The sequence below is a fragment of the Panthera pardus genome, unplaced genomic scaffold (genome assembly GCF_024362965.1).
Source record: "Panthera pardus isolate Hobbes unplaced genomic scaffold, ASM2436296v1 HiC_scaffold_1, whole genome shotgun sequence".
NCBI lineage: Eukaryota > Metazoa > Chordata > Mammalia > Carnivora > Felidae > Panthera > Panthera pardus.
In genome coordinates, this window is record NW_026526654.1 from 63964230 (window position 1) to 63982107 (window position 17878).

Here is a 17878-nt window from a genome sequence, read left to right on the forward strand (position 1 = left end):
AACATCACAAAACGTAACAAAATGCTGAGAAAACCCCCGATGTAATGCAAAGTACCGGAAAGGTAAATGGCTTTATCAACCATGAATTCCTCTGCAAAGCGAATGTGACAGAAATTCTTCTTGCTTTTCCGAATCGCTGTAATATCACCGCACTGCTCAAAGACTTCTTGAATAATTTCCTCAGTAGCGTTTTCTGGTAATCCCCCGACAAACACGGTCTTACACCCAGGAGGTCGTTCTCTTGTGGAAGGAGGTGGAAGATCTATTAATCACAACAAAACAGAGGGGTTTTGACTTTTATTTCTTTGCCCTCTTCCTGGCTCACCTGGTGAAAGTGACACTTGAAGAGTAACTGTGTCCATTCTGAGGAAGGATAGATTTCTACACCGACCTACACGGCTGGCAGGCTGCCTTGTTTTCACCTCCTCTCCCCTCCCCAACCTTAACTTTCTGTGTTCCTTTCTACACAGACTGGCTATGCTTGTCCGTGAACAGAGATAATGTAAGTGTTAGCATAATTTCATTTCTCCTTCATAATACAGAAGCCCAGAAAACGGGGGGAAAAAAAACCTCACAAAGGACAAAGCATGATGAAATGACAACATGATGGAAAACTTGGGCTTGTTATCGGCTTTGTCTCCTTGCGGGATAATGGATCAGCAAGGCAGAAAACTGGGAACACAACCCGAAAGCAGTACTTGCTGGGCTGGGAAACAGCAAACATCGGGCCTGAAAAACCACTTTTTTAAAAAAAAAAATTATTATTCACATTTAAATGAGCAAATGATTACATTGGGGGAAGGCTGTAGGAAAAGATAAAACCTATACTGTCACAACATTTTACCTAGTTTACATGTAGATTACTAAAGCAATCTCCTGAAAAGTCCACTTCAAAAAGGCAACACTGATTAATATGAATAAAAAAAAATTCTAGCTATTTAAGCCCATAAACTTAGTATCTGAGCCTAAATTAAAAAAAAAAAAAATCTGGCTCGTTTATGTCATCGAATGTATGTTTCCTTCAAGCAAATGTAATTTGGCCCAGAAACTCTGAGATGCAGCCTCCCCCCAGAATTGCAAACTGCTAAATTAATTCAATTTTCCATCTAGCAAAGCACATTTCGGAGTTTTTCTCCTACATTTGTGACGATGGATGGAAATGCTCACATATTTCACACTATGTTTTGCAGCAAATGCTAGATGTCATTGCATGCAAAAAGATTCTTAATGCTGGATATATATCCCCAAATCACACATACTGCCTTCAGGTGTCAATTCAGCTCCTGGATACAACACATGGACACATCCCCGTCCATTTGGGCTAATCTAGAGACAAAGGCCTCATGGAGAATGGACCTCCACTTTGTGCCTGCGTGTGGAAGAATTCTGAGTCAGATCTGAAAGTGAATACAATGCTACATGAAAGAAAGAAAGAAAGAAAGAAAGAAAGAAAGAAAGAAAGAAAGAAAGAAAGAGGAATAAGGAAAGAAAGAAAGAAAGAGAGAGAGAGAGAAAGAGAGAGAGAAAGAAAGAAAGAAAAAGAAAGAAAAAGAGAGAAAGAAAGAAAGGAAAGAAAGAAAGAGAAAGAAAGAAAGAGAGAGAGAAAGAAAGAAAGAAGGAAGGAAGGAAGGAAGGAAGGAAGGAAAGAAAGAAAGAAAGAAAGAGAAAGAAAGAGAGAGAAAGAAGGAAGGAAGGAAAGAAAGGAAGGAAGGAAGGAAGGAAGGAAGAAAGAAGAGAAAGAAGTTTAAATTGATGAGTATCTTTCACAGGCAACACTTACTTGGATTTTGAGGGAAAAGAGTACAACTTTTGCAGTGGATTATTTCTTTGACGACAGCCACTTCTGTTGGTGGTGGCGGTGGTACCAGCCCCAGGCCTGGAATCATCGGGTTAATGGGGGTGATCCCAGTCATCATGTTGAGGCCTGGATCAAAGCCTGGTACACAGATTGAGTCTGAAAAGTACACAAGATAACATTTTGGCTGGAGGATCTGAAATCAATTTTCATCGTTGTTTTTGCTGTTTGCTTGCAAAGATTATTCGGCTTTATGCTTTCTATTTTTTTTTTTTTTTTAGGAATTTCTCCTGAAGATGTAGCATTATAGAAAGCTATTCCAGAAAGGTAAAGAGAAAATAAAAGATGAACTTAAAGCTACATGAAAAGAAAATCATATTACTTAAGATATTAACATGGCAGAACAGAACACAGCCTATTAAAGTGGAAAACCACGCACCATGAAGCTCTGCTGTTATTGTGAATGTGATTTTCTGTTTCTTAACAGCAGTGTATTGTTTACACTGCCTTATGACCCAGAATGTGGAAAGAATACCATTTAACATTGAAGTGCCCTGTGAATCTAATTGTCAATCTGGTTTTATCAAAAGAGCCTTCTTACCCGAGTGACCTAGATTTAGAAAAGTTCAATTTATATGTGCATACTTTATAACGATACATTCAGGTCCAACCTAACCTATTTCCCCCAGGAAATAAAAAACAACGAGTGATTATAATTACCATGGCTGGGTTATATACATGCAGGCACAAAATTAGCTGTACATTTCTGGATTCTATTGGATAATCACACTTTCTTCCTCTAATTCAATCAACAAATAATTGACCAACCCTTCTGAAATCGTTATGCCCTGTATAAAAACAACAAATTTACGCCCTGTATAAAAAAAAAATGAAAGGGGGCAAAAGGAATGGGTCTTCCAATATAAGCAATGAGTTGTTTTTTGGTAGTGTTGTTTTGTGTGTGTGTGTGTGTGTGTGTGTGTGTGTGCGCGTGCGGTAATGAAACAAGTAACTGCAAAGATGATATACAGGGATTTTCTTTCTTTTTTTTTTTTTAATATATGAAATTTATTGTCAAATTGGTTTCCATACAACACCCAGTGCTCATCCCAAAAGGTGCCCTCCTCAATACCCATCCCCCACCCTCCCCTCCCTCCCACCCCCCACCAACCCTCAGTTTGTTCTCAGTTTTTAAGAGTCTCTTATGCTTTCGCTCTCTCCCACTCTAACCTCTTTTTTTTTTTTCCTTCCCCTCCCCCATGGGTTTCTGTCAAGTTTCTCAGTATCCACATAAGAGTGAAACCATATGGTATCTGTCTTTCTCTGTATGGCTTATTTCACTTAGCATCACACTCTCCAGTTCCATCCACGTTGCTACAAAGGGCCATATTTCATTCTTTCTCATTGCCACGTAGTACTCCATTGTGGATATAAACCACAATTTCTTTATCCATTCATCAGTTGATGGACATTTAGGCTCTTTCCATAATTTGGCTATTGTTGAGAGTGCTGCTATAAACATTGGGGTACAAGTGCCCCTATGCATCAGTACTCCATACAGGGATTTTCTTACCCTAAATAAGTAAGATTTATTTACAAGCAGGGACTGTTACAATAATGCACTGAGTGCCTAAAAGTAGCTGCAAGGGGATCCCTCTCCTGAGAGTTTTTCTGTTTGCAGAAAGCAGACAGTCTCCTTGGGAGCGTGATGATGTTCCAGGCAGACACACAGGAGCACAGATCACCGGGAGTATTCATGGTGACCCTCCACTACTCCTCAGCCGTGAAACTCTCCTATCTCTTCTCCCTCGTCATCCTAGATCATTCCCATCCCTCCCTCCTGGCCCTTCTGACCCTGGAAAGCCCCTGCCTTAGTGGCATGGCCTCACCCTTTGCTTACCTGTGCCAAAAGGTCCAGCAAGCCCAGAGGCAGATGAAGTGACAGTCACGCCCTCTGTTTACTAAGATACTCCAGTGCATAGAAATCACCAGCAAAACCTTTTCCTTTCTGGGAAAAGGTTTGTCATAGCTTTCCTGCAGCTACCCTGGATATTTCCACTCTCTTTCTGGGTTGAACAGCATAAGCAGGGTGATCCCGATCTATAACCCCAGGAGGACTGCTGTCCCATTTATTAGGAGATCCATCTAACTTGACAATGTGCCAGCACGGCTTCAATAAAATGAGCGTTCTTTTCTCCAGTTGTGCTTTGGTTTAAAAAAAAAAAAAAAAGGTCTTAAATCTAAATGCCAAATGAGCATTCTCGTTCGGAGGAGTCATCTTGACATCCTAGGTACTTCTTCTGTAATTATGGTTCTTAGTTTCTTCGTCTGTAACATGGGATGGTTTGGCTGAATAATCTCTTAGAGCAGTAGTAGGGATTCTGCGCTGACACTGCTCAAAACAAGTGATACACAAAAGACACAAAGGCTTGGAAGTGACAGAGACAAGACTGGCACTTTGGTTAGTCATTTGAAGTCCTCATGAAGTTTCCCAGGTCTTTTTTCCCGTTTCACAGATAAAGAAATTAAGGCTTAAAGCAGTTAAGTGAAATCCCCAACACCACAAAGCAAACAAAAGGCAGAGTCCGCACAAGGGCCCTTAGGTCTCTGGCTCTGTATTTAAATGCGTCTCTTGACTATTTCAAAGTTTCCATTCGAATGAACCGACTTGATCTTTCACCTGATCTCTGTCACTACTGAACATTCACTCCTCTCTTTTTTTTTTTTTTTTTTCAACGTTTTTTATTTATTTTTGGGACAGAGAGAGACAGAGCATGAACGGGGGAGGGGCAGAGAGAGAGGGAGACACAGAATTGGAAACAGGCTCCAGGCTCCGAGCCATCAGCCCAGAGCCTGACGCGGGGCTCGAACTCACGGACCGTGAGATCGTGACCTGGCTGAAGTCGGACGCTTAACCGACTGCGCCATCCAGGCGCCCCTCACTCCTCTCTTTAAAAAAGTTAAGACGTATCCTTCCGTCCCAGATGCCAAGTCTGAAGGGGAAGTTCCCGAACGGAATGGCTTTCAGTGTCCCATCTTACCTGTCTCATCTTAAGAAATTTGCTTGCAAGGACTTCAGTGATGATGATCACTGAAACAACAGATTGCCTTTCAAGGTGAATATATTAGAAATCGAAATATTGGCATGCATATGTTTTTATTTAATCTCATTCCGTACATAAGGTTCGTCTGTTTCATTCCTGGCCTGGCCCTCTCTGTTGTTTGCCAACACAGGGTGATTTAAGGCTGAAACGGCTCAGGACAGCAAACCCTGTGAATTGTAATAACCAGATGTTTCTCACAAATGAGATGTGAAGCCCGGCGCTTGTGTTCTCTTTAGTCGTAACGCACTTCTGTTTTCTTTTGGGAGGCCAAATAAATAAATGGGGACAAAAGACACTGCTCTTGAGCAAAGTATTTTAATATAGAGCAAGCGTTACTTTGCTTTTTCTGAGACATCAATATGAAGAGACTCTGAGGTTTAATGAAATCTGCATGGTGAGTACAGTAGCTTGAAAAGAGCTTAGAAAGGAATTAACACTTAAATTATGTTGGACCTCAAAGGATCGGAGATTCAGTATTTGAGAGGAGGAAGTAGGGAAGGATTAGACCTTTTTTTTATTTTTTTAAATAAGAACCCATTACTTGTTAACAATATACGAACAGATGGAAATTGTTTTCTCAAATGGCACAGGAACCTATTCTGTACTAACTCATTAAAGGAGACGCACAATTTTGGGGAGTCGGAGAAAGACAGATGCACAGGAAGACAAAGGTGAAGAGAGAATTCAAGCTCTAAGAGGCAGTTCCTTGTCTTGCTCAGAAAAGGTGCCCCTGTGAACTTCAGAGATAATGAGTTATCATTCCACTCACGAAAAAGAGGAAGAAGGCTTAACTTGCAGCAAGAAAGAATCCAATTAAGTAGAGAGTAGAACTTTCATTCAGAAACCGTACTTAAACAAGAGGAAGGGCTATTTGTTTCAAAGACGGCAGCCCTGTCCGGCTTCTCCTTGGAAGGAGGCCAAGCCAAGCAAGCAGGTGCTAAGGCCAAAGCTGAGCCAACGATTCTTTCTGGTTGTCTTCTTCCAACCGGACAAGACAAAAGCAGGAACACAAGTCCTGCTTACCGATCCATACACAGCCCAGTGAGTGTTTCATCAATTGGGCAAGCATTTTTTCAGAGGGGAGGTTAGGGTCTTGTATTCAGGCATGACAGTTTCTTTCTTTCACTCATTCATTTGGCACTTACTGGGCACCTACCGCTGCCAGGATCTGGCGTCGCGAACTGTAATACGTCCCCCACTTGGGGAAATCACAGTGTTTAAGGAGAACATGAAAGATGGGCACCAAACTCAGCAGAAGAGTTGAGAAAACCGAGGCTCAGAGGTCAGCCCAGGAAGGGGCCCGCTGGGGAGAGCCTGATGGGCCTGGGGAATTCCAAACAACCGTCCGTGCTACAGCATGGTCCGCATGCGACAGTGTGACCCCAGTGTCCTGAGGGGCCGCGGGAGTCAGATTAGATGAGACCGCATCTTGCTGTTCGAGCCAGTACATTCTGGCTTTATTCTCCCTGGGACGGCGGCCACCAAAGGTCGGATGTGCACTTTCTAGGCAGAGGTCCCCTGCCGGCTGTGCTGCCCGCCCATCCCTCCTTCTCAATTTGTCTGCTGCCCCTAGCAGTGGCCAGCCCCCTTTCCCATCAGTGCCTCACTGATGTCTACCTATTTGAAATGAGAACTAGACCTCCCTCGAAAGAAAGGCCATCGAGGCCTATCTCTGTCAAGCCCGGACCGAACTAGGTTAGGTGTGGGTGTGCATGCTGGGCTGAGCTGAGGCTCGGGGGACACAGGTGCACTGTCTGCACCAGGAACAAGTGTGGCCCAGAAGGCAGGGCACAGCGTTCCAAGAGAATAATATGAAAAAAGAGGCAGGAGTCAGGCTAGCCAAAGGTTAGCATTAGGTCTAGTCCTGGGCAGGGATCATGAGCAGCAGACAAAACACGCAGGCCACCTTTGCCAGGGGATGCCGCTGGCAGGTCACGGGGCCTGAACCACCCTGATCCACGTTCTGACTCCATCCGGGTAGAGGTGTGGCAACAACGTGTCGGGGTCAGAGGCTGAGAGAAACCGACGGGGAGGTTCCGTGAGCTGGATCCCAGGCTGGAGAAGCAAGACAGACACCAGAAGCAAGGCCTAGCGATTGTGAAAGGAGGCAGACACGCCAGGCATCAGTCCTGGGGCCTGGGTCACAGCCTGGCCAGTGTCAAAGCCAGCTGGATGCTGAGTCTTAGAAGGCAGGGCCCCAGGGGCCCCCTTCCTCGTACCTGAGGCCCAGACGGGACCTCAAGTCCAGGGAGGTGCCAAGCTTGTGGGGGCCGGGCAGAGAGACAGGCTGGAGGGGCTCTGGCAAACGAGCAGAAACTCCTGTCCTTTCTTCAGAGGACTTATTGTCTCAAAATATGATCCCTTATCACTCGACAGAGAAACTATGTGGTACGTGAGGACATTCTGTTTGTTGGACATTTAGGATACATGATGGACACTGTTTCTCATGATAGTTTCTCGTTGCAATTGACAGGACCTACTCTTCTACAACATCCGTTAAACTCAGACTGTTAAAGGAATGCTTTTTTCTTTTCTTTCTTTCTTTTTTTAATGTTTATTGATTTTTGAGAGAGAGAGAGAGAGAGAGAGGAAGAGTGAGTGGGGGAGGGGCAGAGAGAGAGGGAGACACAGAATCCGAAGCAGGTTCCAGGCCCTGGGCTGACAGCACATAGCCTGACGTGGGGCTCGAACTCACGGACCACGAAATCATGACCTGAGCTGATGTCGGATGCTTAACCGACTGAGCCACCCAGGCGTTCTGGGAATGTTTTTTTTTTTTTCATTACATGTCCTCCTTTTCTCCAATATTCTTGAAAAATTCATGATCCACAAAGGAAACCAGTTTTTAAAAAGGTAAACTCGAGCTGGAAGGACGTGGGCACAGCTGAGTCAGCTAAGGCTGACTGATCCCTTAGCCTCTCTGGGCTTCAGGGTCTTCTGCAGATAAACGTGAACATGAACCAGAGATTCCACCTCCACAGAATGGGAGCATCGGAGAGGACAGCCTGTGTGAAGGCAGGATATCAGCGTGTCAGGAGCCCAAATCTGCAATCAAATGTCCCTGTGATCAGGCCCTGGGTCTTTCCTGAGGCTACATGACCTCGGGAAAGTTAACCTTCCTAAGCCTCATTTATACTATCTGAAAAATGGGGATAATCATATTTAAATTTTAATACTCTTGAGAGGATTAAATGGGATTTAAACAAAATCTGAAGTGTTTGACGTAACGTCTGGCACATGGTAAGTGTGTAACAAATGGTAGCACTTATAGGCAATGTTATAAATATGTATTTTATGTATAATAATATTTATGTAAGCTGCTATAAACATGTTATTAATACTGCATACACATAAAGGGTCATGATGGTGATGGCGAATTACTTGTTTTGACAAACATTTGAGTGCCTTGTAAATGCTGGCTGCTCTGGTAGGTACTTCGCCTGTAAAGATAATATAGGAATCCTTCCTGCAACGAAGTGACAGTCCGGCGGCAGAAACAACTACACAGAAAATGACAATAGAGTATGACAACTGTTGTGAGACATTTAAATAGGAGGTGCTATGGAAACACAGAGAAGGGGGGGGGGGGCGCAGAAACCATACTGGGATATGGGCGTTATGGTTTGAATTGTGTCTCCCTGAACAGGTATGTTGAAGTCTCAACTCCCCTGGTCCCTGTGAATGTGACTTTATTTAGAAATAGGGTCTTTGCAGATGTAATCAAGTTAAGATACTGTCATACTCAATTAGGGTGGGCTCTATCTAATATGACCGATGTCCTCACGAGGACAGAAGGGACACAGGCATACAGAGGATGCCATGTGACTATGGAGGCAGAGATTCAGTTATGTCGTGGCAAGCCAAGGAACTGCTATCAAAAACCAGAAACTAGGAGAAAGGCACGGAAACAGATTCTTCCCTGGTTCCTTCCCAGAGAGAGGATGGCTATGCTGACACTTTGATTTCTGACTTCTTGCCTCCAGAACTGAGGGAATGACGTTTCTGTTTTAAGCCATCCCAGGTTGTGGTACTTTCTTATGGCAGTTCTGGGAAACTAATATGGGGGACGGGTCATGGGAGGGATGCTGGAGTGGGGGACAGCTGACCTGAGTCTCAAGGGCATGACTTCTATGGGCATGTAGAAACGGTATTCTCAAAATATATTTATTAGGATCATAAATACAAAAGATATTTCTAAATGTTTTCTTAGAAGAAATGTTCAAAACCAGTCCCCTGGAGGCAGAATTGCTCTTATGTTTTCCCTTTGTGGAAAAAAAAAAAAACACAAAAAAACAACCCTGAAGATGGCCACGTATTTATTAAGAACAAATCAACCCCACAGATGATAAGTTCACCTAACGGTGTACTTTATAAGATAAGTGAATGCCTACAAGCAGAATCTAAGAAAGCAACATTGAAAATGCTTTTGTGATCTTTCCAAAGAGTTCCAAAGGTGGTGAGATATGTTTTCTATTTACACCCAAGATGTACACCCAAAGTGAGCTCCTGGAGCCTTGCTGTGCTCACGTTGTAAACAAAGGCCTCGTTCCATAAATAAAACCCTCTGTCTCCTTTGACTGCAGATAGAAGGCTGGCAGAACAGAGGAATGCAGCCGTCAACAGCTATTTTAAGTACTGTTGACTTGAGTGAGGAGATCTGTGTCCATATTTGAAACTATAACACAAGTGAAGAGAATTTCAAAATTTGCACCAAAATTGGTTCAGGGAAGCAATGACTGCTGAAAGAAGTCTGTCAGATCTTTCCTGTGCGTGGAGCCTGCACCCAAAAACCAAATGTGGAGTGAGCAGGAGGTAAAAGCCTATCAAAGGTTCTGTGAAAGTCACTCACGCTGGGGGCTGGGCGATTTGAATTTGAGCTGGTGCCAGAGCTCAGTACAGAGGCCTCACCTGTCACACTCAGAGTAAGACGTTCTGTCCCCTGGACCTGCTAGCACCCACTCTTCAGTCACTGAGGCACATGGCCAGCTGAGGCATGAAAACCGTGCTGGCATATGCCAGGCAGGTGTGCAGGGGTTCAGTCTGACCAGGAAGCAAAGGATGCTGGGCCTCACCACAGTGAATTTTCAAAGCTGAAGGAGATCTGAGTATTTCCTAGTCCTACCCTCTTGATTTCGTGATGAGAAAACCGAGGCTCAGACAGGTGAAGTGACTTGCCCAAAGTGACACAGCTAGTTAAGAGAGGAACCGAAATTAGGATCCGGAGTCCTTGCTGTTTCACCAGTGTGCATCTGAGTCCCCCAGTGTCTGTCCACCCTGCCTTGCCTAAGACGCAGCTACTGACAGGATGTTCACTACTTCCCAAGACTGTGCATTCCACTACGAATGATTTCACGGTGAGAAGTTTACCTGTCTCGTATGTTGCCTCGGGACCTGATACCCTGGAGTAACTCCATTGTCTTTATTCTGCTCTCCTGGGCTGTCGTCACAAGTCTGTTCCCCTGTCCTCGCACTGCTGGTCAAATCCACGAAGAAAGCTCATAGGAGCGCCCGCCGGGCCTCAGGGACGCTGCTCCCCTTAGCCTTTCCACAAGTGACTTCCTCTAAAACCCACCCTTTCTGAGGTCTAGGGGGTTAGTCCCAGAAATAGGCCCCAATAGAAGCTGACCTATAGGACTGGCAGGGATTTCGACCCTTCTTAATTCTGAAGTCTATGCTTTCGGCTGACTTGGTACATTATGATTAAAAAGCAGTGGTCGCGTTTGAATGCTTGCTTTGTGCCAGGCCTCTGTGGAAAGCTTCACGTCATCTCACGGCACGAGACTTTTGACAGTCCCATCACGGAGCTGACATGCATCAACTAACCTCACTCAACTAGAACACGTGTGCTGTGTCTCTGCAGGATGCCGTTATGCAACTTTGCAGTTGATGTTTTAAAACTAAATACACGAGTTTGCATTTTCCATTGGATTTTCCAAAATCTCCCTTCTTTTTTTTTTTTTTTTAATTTTTAACATTTATTTATTTTTGAGAGAAAGAGAAAGAGAAAGAGCGTGAGCACGCGAGGGGCAGAGAGAGAGGGAGACACAGAATCTACAGCAGGTTCCAGGCTCTGAGCTGTCAGCACAGAGCCCAACACAGAGCTCGGACTCATGAACCGTGAGATCACTACCTGAGCCAAAGTTGGAATGCTTAACTGACTGAGCCACCCAGGTGCCCCCGCCCACCCCCAAAACCTTGCTTCTTAGGTTCTCCTCCCGTCTCGAATTTTCCCTCCCGGCCCTCAAAATCTATACAATGGCAAGACAGCTCCTTCTTAAAGTTCCCACCCCTTCTAATTTCTCCTTGCAGGTCAGACTCAGCCAGGGAAGACCCTCTTAGACATATCTGCATAGACTCCTTCCCCCTAACATTTACTTCTCCTGAACTCAAGTCATTGATTCCCAGTTCTGAGGGCCAATGCCAAATTCTCACTGTGCATGGGGTCGCTCTTAATTCCTTGCGTTATAAGCTCTTGCTAAGTTATTTTCTCTGCTCTGTGGCCTGCTGGCACCCTCATGCTTCTTTTCATATGTGTCAAAATGCACCCTGATTACAGCATCCAGACCTTCTTTCCGACCTCATCTCCATTGCATACGCCTGGATGGAGTAAGTAGCTTCAGGACTTGCCTCTTTCTTTTGTTTGTTTGCTTCTTTGTCTGTTTTGAGAGAGAGAGAGAGAGAGAGAGAGAGAGAGAGAGAGAGGAAGCATGCACAAGCAGGGAAGGGGCAGAGAGAGAGGGAGAGGGAGAATCCCAAGCAGGCTTCTCACTGTCAGCGCAGAGCCCAACACGGGGCTTGAACTCATCAACTGTGAGATCATGACCTGAGCCGGAATCAAGTGCCAGACACTTAACTGACTGAGCCATCCAGGCGCCCCCTTGCCTATTTCTTTTAACGGCAATTCCCCTTCCTCTCAGTTCCTAGTTTAAAACCTTGGTAGCAAGACCACATGTGGTCACAAGCCAGAACCTTTTAGACAGACTTCCCTTTGAAAGGCTTTTCCCACATCATCGTTTTTTGTTCCCACGGCTACATAGGTGCCTATTAGTTCTCATCTGGAAGATTGCAAAAGCCGCTTTGTATGTCCAGAGGCTGTGCCTTCTGTATCTTCTTCCTTCCCCCCCACGCCCTTCTTACACCCCTGAACCTGGATCAGCCAGTCATGCCCACGGGAGACCCACGGGAGACCCACGGGAATAGGCTGTAATTGGGGCTTCCAAATTACTTCTTTCAAACTTCTTTTCACATCCCCATCTCATTAGCTGATGATTAATTTTCTCTCTGTACGACGTTATGTGACTTTGTACAGCAGGACTGTTACATAATGGTAGGAAAAAAAGGCTTGAATAAGCTATTGGTGTTCTGTGCTTTGAACCAACTGACAGACTTATGGCACAGAGGCAGAACGGAGAGGCAAAACGCTATGGAGTCTTGGAAAATGTTTTTGAATATTCAGTCAAGCACATAAGAGGCACTCTTTAATTCTTAAGTATTTATCCATCCATCTATCTATCTACCTATCTAGCTAGCTTTTTAAGGATGGGGACCCTCTGAGTCTGAGGGTCTGAGGGAAAGACTAAATAATTTATGTCAACACATTTCTTTCTGGCATTCAATGCCTTCTCGCTCTGTTCTTCTCTGAAGTCCGGTAATAGCCTGGCGTCATATTGATATAGAGACCTCTGCAGTCAGTGGTCGTGACAGCGGGGGTGGTATTTCATGGCATGTAAACGTCTTCACAGATCTTCCCTTGGAAACCTGCATCTTTCCAAGAGAATATGCAAGGGCTAACCTTCTGCTTTTATTTATCCACCTTAGTTTCAGTTTACAAAGGCATCCGGGAGATAGGTAACATCTCATAAATTTAAACAAGAACAAAGGAAAACTTATTCAATATTTAGCTTCAAAGAAAACATTCACATCATATTATTTTAAACAATTTATGTAGGTTTCAATTTAAACTTACTGCTTGAAGGGATTGAAGCAACCCAGAGTTGGTCTCTTTAAATGAGATCAGCATATAGCCCTCGGCTGGGGGAGAAAAGAGAGCCTCTTTTGAAAGCAAACACATCATGAACACTCCTAAAGGAAACTTCCGAGTCGTGTGTTGTTTGAAAATCACAGACTGATCTAATATTAATTTAATTTTCCTACTCGACTGTGTGGGCCAGGACAATAGGCTGCGAAGAAATAAGAGTGGAAGATGGAAAGAAAAGAGCAATCCAAGGGCCAGGCGGCAACAGAGGGAGGGGCCACCTGAGCCCTGGGCTCAAGAACAGGCTCACACCCTCCTGCCCTGACTCCCAGCCTGTTTACACCTCAGATCTTAATGTGCGAAAAGATAAAAGATAATATTTACATCGACAGGCTTGTTGTGAGGAGTGAGTGACTTAAAATATATAAAGGGGTTAAAATAGTGCCTGGTAGAGGAAGCCCTCCATACATATTAGCCATCATTTAAAATATTTAATATATTTATTTAATTATATTGCATTCAATCTTTAATGATAAATATATTTGCGCGTGTGCCTTTGTGCATGTGCATACTACACAGTATAGATCAGATGGCACTGCCTTAGTGTCCTTTTGAAGAGGCGGTGCCGTATAGTCTTGCCATCGGAGGAATTTCTCCGACAGTTCGTTGTTTGTTGTTGTTGTCCCCTCTACCCCCAAAGGCCCAAGATGTTTGTCAGTGCCTGGAAATGAGAATTATAGAGTACAGAGCTATTTCCTCTCTGCTTTTTCTGCCAAGAAGATTAGCTTTTTGTACCCAAATTCACCAACTGGGCTCGTTCATATGTTTGGCATAGCATTCTCCCTAAACTTAGCTTTTCCATTGAAATACTATTTTATTCATCTAAATGAATATGCCTATGTTATTAAGTTTCTTCACACACACACACACACACACACACACACATCTTTTTAATAAATTTAAGTCAAGCAGCACCAGACTTTAAAAATACTGTTACATCCAAGGCTCTGGCTAGATTGAGTTATGCACATGTTGATATGCATTTTAATTTAGAAAGCGTTGGGGCGCCTGGATGGGTTAGTCAGTTAAGCATCCAACTTGGGCTCAAGTCATGATCTCACGGTTCACCCTGTATGTTGCTAACAGCTGGGAGCCTGGAGCCTGCTTCTGTGCCTCCCTCTCTCTCTGCCCCTCCCCTGCTCATGTCCTGTGTCTCTCTCTTTAATAAATAAATACACATTAAAAAAAAAAAAGAAAGCATCAATGCCAAGTCATAGTCTCCGATAGCCTGTCATTTCTGACAAACACCTTGAGTAATTTTTCAGAGAAGTAAACTAAAGTGGAATGGTTTAAGTACTAGATTGCCATTTAAAACTAATTCAGCCTTGCGGGCTGAGGGTAGCATACCTTGAGAAGTATTTCTCAGCACCTTGTCTGCTAGTGTTTTCCTTTACAGTGTGGACCCCTCAATATTAAAAACTCAGAGAACTAATTTCTCACATGAAAAACATACCCCAAACATGCCCCCTGGAGAGTTCAAGGTTGAAAGCACAGACCATTACCCAGATTTTCATTTGAAGTTCATCATTTTCTGTCTAGTTGTAAATTCAAAGACTGTTTTTGTTCTTCATTCAGGGCTCTACCTCTCATTCCCATCCCCAGAGGCACCCAGTTTTGAACTGTTACCTTTATGCAACACCGTACTTTTGAAATCCTTTTTCAATCATTTAATAAGCTAGTTTTCATTACATCTCTCCAAGGCTTCCCCCCCACCCTTTACACACGAATGAGGAAGTGGAGGTCAGGGAGACTAAAGACATTTGTCGGCAACATCACTGGAATGGGGGGAGAAGCAAATTGTGGTCCAGGCTGTACTGGCTGTGATGAGAGTCTAGCTGTGTGAGGTCTCCAGGCATGCACAGAGCAGAGGGACAGAGCCAGGATGCACCCCATCTGGCCTTCCGTCCCATCCACCAGAGGTTCCTCATCTCACATGTAAGGCTAAAACCTTCCGGGGGTGCCTGGGTGGCTCGGTCGGTTAAGTACCGACTTCGGCTCAGGTCACGATCTCATGGTCCGTGAGTTCGAGCCCCGCGTCGGGCTCTGTGCTGACAGCTCAGAGCCTGGAGCCTGTTTCAGATTCTGTGTCTCCCTCTCTCTCTGCTCCTCCCCTGTTCATGCTCTGTCTCTCTCTGTCTCAAAAATAAATAAACGTTAAAAAAAAAATTTTTTTTTAATTAAAAAAAATTAAAAAAAATAAAAAATAAACCTTCCATGCCTACCTCATTGTTATTATGGAGGCCCAATTATATGATGGGCATTTATAAGCCAGTGATTCACAAACGAGGAAATCAATACACAAATGTAAATTATAGTTAAGATTTTTCCTCTTTCAAAGGCCTCTGGGGCTCCACGATGGTGCTAAGTGCTTATTTTGTGCAGGAAGAGAATTCAATATATTATCCCATATATTATTGTGCTTTAGAGTATACACAAACATGGCAGGAGGGAGGAGAAGGGAGGGAGGGAGAAGGACAGGGTGTGTGTGTGTGTGTGTGTGTGTGTGTGTGTCGGCGTGTGTGAGTGCGTGTGGTCCTTGCTCTTTGCGCTGTAACCCATGGACTCGGTAGAACTCTGCCATTCTCCATGTTAGGGGCATCCCCTAAGTTTTACAGCTGAAAAAATTGAGGATCTGAGTGGCATACTGCCCTCTCCTGCATCCCCCTGATGAATGTGCTCATTGAACATGATTCATCGTCTACAAGGTTGCTAAGCAATGCGCTAGATGCAGGGGGCGCAGAGGTAAGTCAGGACCCCTGGTCTAAGGTGCCCAGTGCGCTGTGACACAGACACGCGGGTACAGAGCCGCATTAGAAAGTGGCAGCGAAATTAGGGAGGCACACACAGCACCTGTGCTATCATCCTGAAAAGAGCCTGTCCACGCTCGGAATTACAAGTGGCCTTCCTCGTTGCGAGTATCTATCTAGCTGAGCCACCGCGTCCTCAAACCCAAGCACAGAGCACTCTGTAAATACGTACCCAAGTCAGACAGCAGCTGTCCCTCGGGACGGGGGCCACACTCTCAAGAGCAGTCATTTTCACTGCATTTATCAAATGACGTTTTGAGGGCAGAGGACTGCCGGGTGTTTTATTTATCTTCCTTTGGCTATATCATTATATATTCTTCTCCTCTTCTTAATACTGAGGGCAGTCCGGATCAGCAGACTTTCTTCAGGCTGAGTTTATATCAAAAGTGCCCCTGGTGTGGAGGACTGAGGTTACAAAGTATAGATTTGTCGGAGACAGAGTCCAAGGCCTCCCTAATCTGTATCTGCTTGTCATCACAGGAATGTTCGGGGAATTTGCATTTGCCAGGAAAGCCAGAATAGAAATGTTAGTTAGCTGGGGCTTTCATACCCTTATTCAATTTTCAATATTATTTTTTACGGTAAGAATACCAGGTCATCACATTTTTTTTTCTTTCAAATACATTTGGTAAGTCAGTCAAAAGAATTTGGAAACCTTATCGCAGGTATTTAACTTCCTTCCATCACAGCGACGGGACGGAGGCACGAGGGACAAGAATACTCTCAAGCATAAAGTGTTTGTTGAACAAACAGAGCTAAGTTCTACTAAAATAAAATAGAATAAACTGGCAGGATGTATCAAGTGTGTCTCAGGAGGATTTATCCTGGGGCCTTTTCTGCTCAATATCTTCATTCCATGTTTTGAACAAAGAACTCAATGACACGTCCATCAAAAATACTGTCTGTCATCAACAGGCTCTTGTGCTCAGGGGTGCAGTAGGTGCTGGGGATACAAAAAGCTTGAAGACGAATGTTTGAGCTTTGTGTGCTTCCAGAAAGACAGAAACTTTCAGAGAAAATGAAAGTGACAAAAAAATATCTTTGGGGCACCTGGGTGGCTCAGTCGGTTGGGTGTTCGACTTTGGCTCAGGTCATGATCTCACGGTTCGTGGGTTTGAGTCCCGCATCAGGCTCTGTGCTGACAGCTCAGAGCCTGGAGCCTGCTTTGGATTCTGTGTCTCCCTCTCTCTCTGTCCCTCCCCTGCTCTCCCTCTCTCTCTCAAAAATAAATAAACGTTGAAAAGAAAATTAAAAAAGTATCTTCATTTGTTGAAAAGTACCCTAAAAGAAAATGGAAAGGCAGACCATCGGTATAGAGCTCATGCCTGACATGCTCTCACAGTGGATTATGGAGAACGAGTCATATGTGTCAGAGGTAAATCCCAATTCCTGAGGAGGATGCCAGAGCAATCCAGTCCTACAAAGTATCCCTCATGCTGTTCCCCCTTTGCCACCGTTTGTCAAGGGGCTGTGGTAGGACAGCTGTGGAGTGTCATCGCCTTAAGAAGCAGAGAGGTCTCAGACCAACTCCTGCCACTCCCTTCTAACTGAATTCAGGTACCTGTCCCCCTGCCCTCACCCTCTCCACAACTGGCTGGGGCTGACGTGCCTTGCGTTGCCCTCTCCTGTGGCTGGGTATGAGCTCCCGTGGACTGACTTCGTACCAGCCCAACAGGGAGGTTTCTTTCACTCGAAAGATCACTACGCCCACTCTCCCTTCCGTGGCTGCCTCACAGTTGCGTCTTTTGGATCCCCTCCCCCACAGGCAAAGCTCTGGAGGATGGTCCTTTCTTTCTACTGAGTGAATGGCCCTCTGAGTAAAACCCTACTGTTGGTAGAGCACCGAGGGATCCGAATGGATCATGGAGGAAGGTTTGGGAAGGGGAGCGGTTCTCATTTTTATGGAGTATTCTGGGTGCCAGGCAAGATGCCAGGCACCTGCACATACATTATCCTACGTTACCTTCACTATAATAGTGCAGAGAAAATTAAGGAATGGAGGAGTTTCAAGTGGTCAGCTGGAAATGTCAGAGTCAGGACCCAAATCCAGGTGGGTCTTACTGCAAAGGTCTTGCTGTCTTGCCAGGGCCATCAGTGACAAAACCCTGAGCTGGATGGATTATGAGTTTCAGCACTA

At 44.6% G+C, this 17878-nt stretch overlaps 1 protein-coding gene across 14 annotated transcripts in view; it reads right to left on the reverse strand.

Annotated features, from left to right (window-relative positions):
* Window positions 1-17878, reverse strand: part of ENOX1 (ecto-NOX disulfide-thiol exchanger 1) — a 572287-nt gene that overhangs the window by 177772 nt on the left and 376637 nt on the right. For 10 of the 14 annotated variants that reach the window (XM_053899210.1, XM_019447475.2, XM_019447469.2 and 7 more), the window contains 2 exons: window positions 1781-1954; window positions 56-262 (listed from right to left, as the gene is read on the reverse strand). In XM_053899210.1, coding sequence (XP_053755185.1) covers window positions 56-262; window positions 1781-1954 — 381 coding nt within the window. Of the gene's footprint in view, window positions 1-55; window positions 263-1780; window positions 1955-3695; window positions 3926-17878 lie in introns of those variants that run through there. The other 4 variants (XM_019447473.2, XM_019447470.2, XM_019447478.2 and 1 more) reach the window with 3 other exon arrangements.